The sequence below is a fragment of the Poecilia reticulata genome, linkage group LG14 (genome assembly GCF_000633615.1).
Source record: "Poecilia reticulata strain Guanapo linkage group LG14, Guppy_female_1.0+MT, whole genome shotgun sequence".
NCBI lineage: Eukaryota > Metazoa > Chordata > Actinopteri > Cyprinodontiformes > Poeciliidae > Poecilia > Poecilia reticulata.
In genome coordinates, this window is record NC_024344.1 from 12,334,317 (window position 1) to 12,344,907 (window position 10,591).

Sequence of the window (10,591 nt, forward strand, 5' to 3'; positions counted from 1 at the left end):
TGTTGTCACCATCATGTTTCACCATGAGGCTGGTGTTTGGTGTGGTAGGCATTGTTATACCTTAATCAGCATATTTCACTTCTACGGTTTGATTCAATGGTGTATAAAGACAAAAGCATACAATAACCCCTTAGTATCACTGTATTGCACATTTGACTAGTCAAGTCAAAAGATTTTTACCACGAGTGCCACACTTCTCACACACCATTGTGTTCCTGTGCAGCAACACAAATATCACCAAATTAACCAAAGAATAACATAATTTAATCTCAGGCCGCAACCTGCTGTCTGCATCAAGAACTACTCACTCGCCTCCGAATGCTGGATGCTCACTAAACCTGTAACGTGACATTATCGTTCGCTTTTTAGCTCATTTTGCTAGTAATTACCTGAAGACCTGTGGGCACTCAAACAGCAGTAAGATGAAATTTCCAGTTGCTTGATACTTGAGTGTGAAAAAAGAGAGACGGTAACATCACAGTAAAAGTGACACGGCAGAGTCGACGTTGTGAATTCCAACCTTGATCCCAATATTCATGCTCTCAAGCCGCTAAAAGCAACACAAATGACAGGTCTTGAAGTTACACCAAGTCTTCTTTATTTTTATTTCACATAGGTTAAAATGTTACACGTTTACAGGTTGGGTATAATTATGTGATTTGATTACACACAGATGGAATATATTTCATAATTATGTGACTTCGAAAGGCAATTTCTTTGGATTTAATTTAAAGATGTCATAGTGGATAATTTCCTTCCAAGTCACAATTATCCTCTACTTGTTGGTCTGTCACACACAATGCAACTAAATACAGTACATTAAAGTTTTTGAAGAAAATTATGCCATATGAAAACATCTGCAGTGCACTTTATTATCTATATAAGTACTTTATTGCACAAGTCGATATTGTCACTAGTGGTTTCTGGTGCAAGAACTCTCTCCAAAAGGTGGATTTACGTTTTGCTTTTGTGGCTCTGTTAGGACTACTTTACATGTTTATGTGCCGTTGATTCGTACAACACAGCAAGTCTTGGATTTAACAGCACTGCACTTCATTTGTGACTCAGATGGGTTTTGGCAGCAGTTTGCTGGCTTTGTAGGCAATTCCTTGCAAATTTGTTCGCCACTGACAGACTGATGAAATGACTCAAGTGGTCAGCCAGCTGAGTGTCAGAGCTTTCCCACTGGTTGTCCCTCATTAAAAAGAAAAGGTTTTGGCACAGCTTCTTTTTTTTACCACGGCGTCCGCGTTGCACAAGCCAACGTAATCTCTCAGCACACGCAGACCCCGCGTGCGATGACGATGATGAAAAGAACTGGGTGTTCAAATGTGCAGAGCTGCTTCACAACAGATGACGCCAACAACCCTCGGTGCACACACACACGCACGCACACACACACACACACGCAGTGAGTCTTTTGTGGAAAGAGAAGCCTCTGGAGCTTGTCAGGTCTGGTGTGTGAGAYGCATGCAACTAATATTTTGTGCAAAATATTGCAATGCTTTCACATGTCCTTGTGCATTGAAAATCAAACTGACATTTTATGGTTGTATTGAAGAAAAGGTGACTGGTCAGAGCTAAAAGAGATTTTTAAAAAAAAAAAAGGTAGAAATCTCACTTTCTCTGGTCAAAGCAATCTAGGTCTGATAAATAGATGCTCATCAGCATGTGGTCACTCTTGAAGACAAGCCAAGTCTCCCTTATTGATTTAATTCYGGTCTGTGTTAATAAATTCAAAGCAAACAGTTTCTCAATATATTCTTGTACTTTAGCAGCAGCCTGGTGTTAGATGAGACACATGTGATGTGTATCCCAAATGGTCTCTTCCCCTCTCAGTCTGCAACCCATTTTGAAAARATGGCATTTGGTGGTATAATTTTAATAGATAAAWCCTTACTTAAGGAAAACCTGTTTGAGCAAAAGATTTGAGACTTCCAACTCAAAGTGCAAACTTAAAAACTATTGAGGAATGTGAATTTTGATTTCATATATATACTTTCATCCAATCTGGCAGATCTTGTGTTTATTTTCTGTTTTTGTTTGTTTGTTTGTTTGTTTTGCARAGAAGACCTGGCAAAACAATTCGGTTTGTGCTTAAATGCCCAAMGCTTGCAGCACTTGACTMTGTAAYTACAGTAGAAGGAGCACAGATACATTTTTGAGGCTCAGTTGCAAATAATATTTCTGAAATGTTTATCATTTTCTTTCCATGGYGATAAACTACTTCACCACATAAGAACCAAATAAAATAAATWAAAATTTGTGGCTTGAACTTCACATAAAAGTAMAAATGTCCAAAGGTTAGGAATACTTTACAATCTAGAGAAGATTTCAATATTTGGATTGACAGTCATTGTATTTTCCATCATGTCATTCTGTCCCATTTTAACTTTCCAATGTTGATTCTCATCCGTTGTTGACGTTTCCCCACATTTACATTGAATGTTCATTTGTTTCTTTAATTTGTTCCKCACCTTGGACGCCTCCAATGTAGTCATTTGCCCCTACTGTGGATCCACATCATTATGTATTGAAGCAATTGAGGCTAGCAGGTTGTAAATTATTTAGTGTTTACTCTGCACCGTTCTGTTCCAATACAAACAGAATTACAAATTTCAAAGTATTGCTGACATCACCCTATATCTCCGGTTTCTCCTTTCAGCGGCTAATAAACACGTCACGAACTTAACGCTCCTTCGCTRCCACAGAGTTGTAAATTCTTTTTATGTGTGCATTTATGGGTGTGGCTTTTTTTTTTTGTGTGTGTTTTGTTTCAGTCTCAATCTGGGTAAAAACGACCAACTTAYGTTCTACGACGGTGACGACCTGACGGGCAACATCCTGGGCCAGTACAGCGGCGCGCGGCCGCACTTCAAACTCTACACGTCCATGGCTGACGTCACTATTCAGTTCCAGTCCGATCCTGCCACTAACATCTACGGCTACAACAACGGCTTTGTAGTTCACTTCTTTGGTAAGCTGGGCGTAGCACAGGTGCACTTTGAAGTTTTTCACSTTTTGTCAKATCCTTCCATGTATTTGAATGTATATTATCATAGTTTCATGTGTGTTAAAAACCTGGAAAGTGAGGTGTACATCTGTATTTAATGGCCTCGAGTCAATATAATGTTCACCCAACTTTCATTTTAGCCAAAGGTGCAAGTCTTTTTCGGTATATGTCTTTAACAACTTTCATCATTGACCTTTTTTTTATTTTCTTTTGYAAAATGGCTTCGATGAAAATKATCTACCCCCAATACTCCCACAGCATGTTTCAGCCACCACCATGCTTATGCACACATTAATGGTGTGCTTAAGGTGATRAACACCTTTAGTTTTGTACCACAGTGTTTTGCTTAAACACCAAAACGATTAATCACATCAGAGCACCTTCCTATGTCAACTTGCGTCCCCACATGGCATGTGAAATATGAAAAAGGTCAAGGGGTTCGAATACTTCTCCAAGTCTTTCAAATATTTTTCTAAAGAAACTGGTGCTTGTAGAATGTTCAAATAAAATCAATAACTTAAAATTAAACCATCTTGGACAACCCCCCACCCCACACACACACACACACACCTCACACAAAGAACAAGCGTGGAATATATTTTTGAAGCCGAGCGATGGAATGTAACCGTTGCCTCTATCTTCYCGTCTCCTGCTGTGCTGCTGTCAGTCTTTTTTTTTTGCTTACCTCAGATGCACAAAATTAAGCAACACCAAACAAAGAAGCACAATAATAGCRCAGACATCAATATCAACCGCCTTCACCCAATGTTTTTATGCTGCTGGCCATCTATGAAGAGACTGACGGCTGCCAGATTACATGCTGTGTTCCTTCCAGCACATCGCAGTCTTCTATTTAGAGTTTCCTCTCCAACAGTGGCTTTTTAGACCACAGCAAAACACACACAATTGTGCCGTCATCCTCCTTCCCTCCAGAGGCTGTTACATATTAATGCTTTACTCTCCTTAAGGCTGTTTAATGCTATTCTGGTTTGTATTTTATTATAAAAATGCTTTGGTTTTKTCTAGTACAATTTCTTTTTCTCATTTTTGACCCACTGCTCAATTGTTAACAGAGGTGCCAAGGAACGACACTTGTCCTGAACTGCCGGAGATCCCCAACGGCTGGAAGAGCACATCCCACCCCGATCTCATCCATGGCACAGTGGTCACCTACCAGTGCTACCCGGGATATGGGTTGGTAGGCTCCGAGATCCTCATGTGCCAGTGGGATCTTACTTGGAGCGGCGACGTGCCGAAGTGTGATGAAGGTGAGACGGAGCCGATGGATGTCTTCTTAGTTTATTCATATGGTACATAATTGATGTACTCTGAGGATGTCTGCAGTTCCGTTTGCAAAAAGTTGTGCAAAAGTCATTCACATTCTTGAGCTCCTCCACTTTTTTTTTTCGTACACTTCTGCATATGTTGTGCTACTCTCACCATTCAACTTGTACCATATTGTGCTCATTCAGGACGGTTTATGAAATGTTCAKCTTTTTGTGATCATCTTGGGCCCCRTTGAAATGAATGGACCATCCCATAATTGCTGAAAAATTGTGCTGAAAACTATGCGTTCTTTCACTGCTATTTCCACATACTTTCACATATAAACGCCATTCAAACTTTAAAATGTAGTCATATCTTTCAGCTTTTACAGATTGTATAAAATCTATCGTCAAGTTTTTGTTTGCCTTATTCTCAGTCTTCAGAAAAAAAAGATTCCTAATTCCAAACCTCGTAACACATTGGTCACTATTCCACCAAAACAAGGTTTAATGGTGGAAGCCCAACAAATTGTACATCTCTCCTGACTTTTAAGCCAATTCCTTAGAGAAAGTGTGATATATCATTTTGGTTATTGTTTTGGGGAATTTGTGACTGCTTATACCTACAGCCTGTAAACAAGTTCTCATTCCCTCCTTGTTGTGGTGCTCACCAGTCCTGACGTGCCGAGACCCAGGAAACGTGGAGCACAGTCGGAAAGTGATCACAGGCCCCCGCTTCAACGTCGGCTCCACCGTGCAGTTCATCTGTAACAAAGGCTACGTTCTGTCTGGCTCCAGTCTCCTCACCTGCAACAACCGGGACTCGGCGGTACCCAAGTGGAGCGACAGACTGCCCAAGTGTGTCCGTAAGTAGCTCGCACCTATTTTTGYTACATTTCCAGAAGTTGAGAGCCCCACAATTACTTCACATCGTCAATCTTTCAAAGMCTGACGTTGTGAATGTTTGTTTTTTGTTTTTTTCCCCTCCGATCTCCAGCTGAGAAGTACGAGCCTTGCAGAAACCCCGGTGCAGCTTCCAGCAGCATCCAGAGCTCTGAAAAGGCCTTTTATCAAGCGGGCGAGACTCTTACGTTCTCCTGCGCTGCAGGCTACGAGCTGCGGGGTGGTGCCACCGTCTATTGTGTCCCCGGCCACCCGTCGCAGTGGAACAGCACTCCTCCTGTCTGCAGAGGTAAAGCGTCGAYATTTTGCCAAACGTTCCCCCTTTTTTTTTWACATTTTGTCTAAACATTTAGAATTGCACCGAGGTCTCACATTGATTCTGACGCTGTTTGTACTATTTCTACACCTAAGGTGTTGTATGTAGGTGTGCACTGTGATTTTTGTACAGCTTCTTGACAAAGAAGATTTTGTGTCTTTGTAGCGTCTTCAGCGCAGTATGTGAATCAACGAAGGCTTGATGGTGAGCCATGTTACAAAGAGTCTCAAACCCAGTTAATATYGATGTTTCTTTGTTGCGAAAATTGCACAAAATATTGACTGTTTTTCTTTTTTTTCTTCTTTTTTTAGTTGTTAGTATGGATTACAGCATGGAGGGGACCAATATTACCCTTGCAGTTTTTATTCCAACTGCAATCGTCTTGGTGATTGTTTTGGGGATTTATGTCTACTTTGCGAAGTGAGTAATATCTTTAAACTTCATACCCTGTATTTGCAGTCAAAGGAGGCTTTGCAGGATGTTATGTTTTTTTTTTTTTTCACTCTTTGCTCAGACTTCAAGGGAAATCTGTCAGAATGCCGACTTCCTCTCCACCGTACGACAACATGACGGAAGAGTCGGCTTTCGACAACCCTATTTATGAAAGCGGAGTAAGTACGGATGTCGTGAGCATGCAGGACGTTGACTCGCAGAACACCAGTGTGCTGTGCTGATCCTCCTCCATCCCAGCATCATCTCATTTCACGCCAGCAGAGGGCACCTTCATCCTCCATCAGTATCACCAGAGAGAGCAAATGCTGAACGTTGTGATATTATTTGCTTGTTGGGATGTTCCATACTTCATTTCTGTCTGGTCACATTTTTTTTTCTTTCTGTTCCCTATTACAGAGGMAGATGTATTGTAACACAGCATATACACTGTCATGCAAAGGTGGTGATAATAACAACATAATAATACTTAATTTTATTTAAAATGCCCTTTCCATGTCAAATTGAAGCCTTAAAGGGCAGGTATTCATACTCTTTCAACTATTTCTCATACATATTAGCGAAATGCAACGACAGACCTTCATTAATATTTGTATTATCTTACATAATAGACCAACACAAACTAGAGCACACAAAATCTTTCATAGTTTGTCAAATTTGTTTGCCCTCTTACTCCAAAATCACCAAGCAACCAGSWTYCMRGRWTTKGKTTWWTWAAARRMCRRKYMAAARKWWTKKWWTWWKGKKRRGKKGRARRAARRWKRWWWTTTTWRKTTTTKTTTTTTTTTACTATTACAAATACAAAAGAAATCCTTGTTTCTGCGGTGTGCATTTGTGTGCAGCCCCTTCTTCTCTGATACCAATTGCAGTCGAGTACCTATATGCATTCAGACGTTATTTTATCAAGAAAAATGAAATTGGTTGCACTGGATTTTTTTCTGTTGGTGCTGGAGTAAGAGGAGCAACATATACATGCACATTAGTTTGTTTTAGTACAAAAAAGCATGAATTATTTCCTTCAATTTCACGATCATCCACTGATTTGTGTTYACACGCMTTGCAATGCAGTTTGTGGTTGTAACGTGATAAATCTCTACAAGTTCAAGTACTATGTATACTTTTACGACTTCTGTTTCAATGCGAGGCTAAACRGCACACGGCTATTGCTGATGTTTGTGTTAGCAGTTTTAAGCTTTGCCCCATTGTTCTTCTTTTCTCTGCTTCTGCAGCATTGGCAGACCCGTTGTAGATACTAAACCCTGTCAGTATTTCCACTTTGGCTTTACTGCACAACTACAAGGTGAGATTTCCCTTCAACAACTAAAGCCGCAGCATGTTTTACTGTCCAGTGATGCTGCTGTCACATGTTTTTAGCTTTATCTAATAATACTTTCACATATGTTGATCTTGTTGCAGTTTTTATGTATTACTTTTGTTGTTGTTGTTGTTGTTGTTATTTATTACTTATTGCTAATTAAACTGCTGTAAACTATCACAGTAGATGGTTTTCATGAGAACTGTGAATAAATCCATTTCCTTATGTTGTCGTAAATTCTACAAATACAGCCACACGGCTTTCTAGGAGTTTGGCTGACATATAAAACAACAGCAGTGTAGTTCAGTCAGGGACTCTGAAATCGAACATTTAAAAATACTTTTATTAGGACCTCTAACAAAATCAGGAAATGAGACKGGAGCATCCCTTGTTATCTAGTAAATACCAATTATGCATAAATTGTCATTATAGTTTGTTTTTTTTTACTTGAATATAGTTCCCTTTCCTGTTCTTTCTCTTTGATGTTAATCAATCAGTAAATGTGAAAGCGAAAAATGCTTTAATGTTTAGGGGAACTTCAAAGGCAGTCTTTGAAATCGGGCAATGTGACTYGCCACCAAAAATAKAAGAAGAAATATAAATAAATTGTGCTTACTGCTTCCAGAACAAGTTTTTTTGAAAGCTCTGCTTGCATGTTCGGTCAAAGGGGAGTAACTGAGTGTCGCATGTGTTATGAGTACTGCATACACGTAGCTAGTTGATTTTCGATTCCTGGTTTTCAATTTGTAGCGACCAAAAAGGGGGTACTTTAATGCTTTTAGTTTAGGRAATCTCGAGTGCATTTGAGCGTGTCTAGTTCAAGATCTAAAATGAAAACATAGAAGGAGCTAAAAGCTAAATATGGCTGCTCTACACTTTAGAATACAGCTTTTGGAAATAAAAACCAACATATATCCTAAATGTGAAAACCCAGAAACTGGGTAATTGGGCAGGAGGAGCTGCAGAAAGAGAAGGTTACCAAGTGTGCTATTACTTTTGGTTTATCTGCTCCTTTCCAAAAATTCCATTTACAATCAATAGTTACAATCAACAACTCATTTCTGAATTATTTATTGGGGATTTTGTGTTTTTGTGTTGACATTATAAGGATAAAATAAACAAAAAAAGCGACCGGAACACTTAAGAATGATTAAAAACACAAACTCTGTTCAGTATCTAAGTCATTACCTGTGTCAACAGCTTGATTTGTTAAAAATATTCAACTAATCAGCATCCATGCGTCAGTCAAACCATAAAACTGTACTAAGAATATCTTAATTAAACATATTAAGCTTGAACTATAGCTTTCGTGAAATTTTTAATCAAGTCATCTCTCTGGTTTTCACAGGACAAAATGAGAAACTTTTAGAGGTGTCCACTTAAAGCAGGAACTGCTCAAGCTTTGGCTTTTGGGACCCTCTCTGCACTGCTCATGGTTACATTTTTGCCGACATTTTGATTTTAATCAATATCTTCTTTCACTCTGCTATGTTTGTATCAATGTAAATAAGTCTCTCTCTCTCCTGCACAGTCGAATCTGTGATCCTGTTTAACGCCATGGTGATATTTTTATAAAGTAAGTCGTCGATGACCATTGGTGATTGTATGTTTTTAAGTACTTTTCGATGGCCTCAGCGAGTTACATTTATAGAGGAGGGAAATGGTTTGATTTTTGTTGTTTTGGGGTTCTTTTTTTTTTTTTTTTTTTTACGATCCCCCGACATTCCACAGTTTTTGTAAATTTTATCATGATTTTTTTTCTTCTTTTTTCTCTGTGTGTGTGTGTGTGTATGGGACTGCTATTTGTAAATAAACTGCCTGTCCAATACGAGTGCCTCACGACTGACTATAACCTGAGAGATCACACACGAAAACATTTGTATGACTTGAATCTAGATTTCACTATTATTTGATTTTGTTTCGGCTTAACGTAGCACTCCACCTTACCTTCATATAATCTCTCTTCAAAGTATTTACGGAAGGATTTTCCACCAGCCGATGTGTGGTTTCCAGCAAGATATAGCCTCAGATATGTTTTTTTTTTTTTTTTATCCGTCATGAATGCCAGTGTTCTTACTGTACGCCACATCTTGAAATCTGCCTCAAAAGGATCAGTAGCATCGACTGGTTGCAGCTCCCGGTTGTGGAAACCCCCTCGTTTTAAAACGCAGAAACACAATAATTCAATGATGTTACAAAAATGAATTGCACAGCGCAGTYTGTAAAATAACAAAATATATATATATTTAAAACTGACAAGTGGCGATGAAGCTGTCTCCATCTGCTTGTGTTGAATTTGATGATGGACGTATTTATCTCATCTGTGCGTTTGCTTTTCACTGTAAAAGCTGTTTTCTTTCAGCCTCACAGCCACACCCAGGAAACCACATCACCTTAAGTGTATATATGATTCCCTGAATAATAATAAAATTAACCATTGTTTTAATCTGTCATCGACTCCTTGAGTGAATTTATTTTTGTCTACGAGTGCTCCACGAGTTAGACTAAAACTGTTGTGAAAACGTACTTTTTTAATCATAAGGATCAAAGCTMATAGTGGGAGAATTAAGTGTTCTCAAATAGACTGGGTTTAATCTAACATTGTCTAGTATTTTGTGTTTCTGCTGAGTGTCTGAAGAATTACAGGCTGAACTGTAGTGACAAGTTTTAAACACTAGATGGTAGCAGAGTAACGGGTAAGGCGTGAAGYTGAATGACGTTCAGATCATGTTTTCAYATCTTTGTACGTTTTTATTATAATCAGACATTTTAAAAAGTTTAGAAATAGTTACAATAATTCAGTGACTAAAAATGGGTTTCAAGTTTAAATGTCTTGAAATTTTGTAAGTCAAATTGGATCTATTTTATACAATTACAAACTCAAACTTCTTTGGGTTCAGGATTTTATATTACAGACCAACACAAATTACTGCACAATTWAAAAAAAACATATATATGCTTCCATATGTTTAATTAAAATAAATTCCAATCACTTTATTTATATAGCACCAATTCAACAACACGTCGTCTCAAGTCATTGCAATGCAATCATGCACACATTAAAATTGTTCATAGTTAACAAATAGTGCATTAAAGATCATATTTGCAATGGAACAGTTCAGATCAAAGCACATCCAAGGCCTAGTCAAAACATAGACCAAAATTCCAACCAGCATTTGTGGCTAGATGTGAAAACTGCTGCCGCTTTACAGCCTGTATGTGTTCAGTCGGACTGAGCTGGAGCTATTTTGTATAAAAGCACCATATAGTTGTTTTTGTAAAAGAAAAAAAAAACAATTGTTAAAAACCATGTAGCCCAGTGTTTCTCA

General features: G+C 38.5%; 1 protein-coding gene across 1 annotated transcript in view; it reads left to right on the forward strand.

Moving 5' to 3' along the window:
- The window catches only part of LOC103475882 (seizure protein 6 homolog), a 109,448-nt gene extending 99,735 nt beyond the window's left edge, over positions 1-9,713 (forward strand). The window contains exons 10-18 of the mRNA XM_008427824.2: positions 2,781-2,977; positions 4,087-4,281; positions 4,953-5,144; positions 5,276-5,470; positions 5,663-5,701; positions 5,809-5,917; positions 6,012-6,108; positions 7,177-7,247; positions 8,611-9,713. Of these exons, the coding sequence (XP_008426046.1) occupies positions 2,781-2,977; positions 4,087-4,281; positions 4,953-5,144; positions 5,276-5,470; positions 5,663-5,701; positions 5,809-5,917; positions 6,012-6,108; positions 7,177-7,203 (1,051 nt within the window). The 3' untranslated portion in view covers positions 7,204-7,247; positions 8,611-9,713. The remainder of the gene's footprint in view (positions 1-2,780; positions 2,978-4,086; positions 4,282-4,952; positions 5,145-5,275; positions 5,471-5,662; positions 5,702-5,808; positions 5,918-6,011; positions 6,109-7,176; positions 7,248-8,610) is intronic.
- The last annotated feature ends 878 nt before the right edge of the window (positions 9,714-10,591 follow it).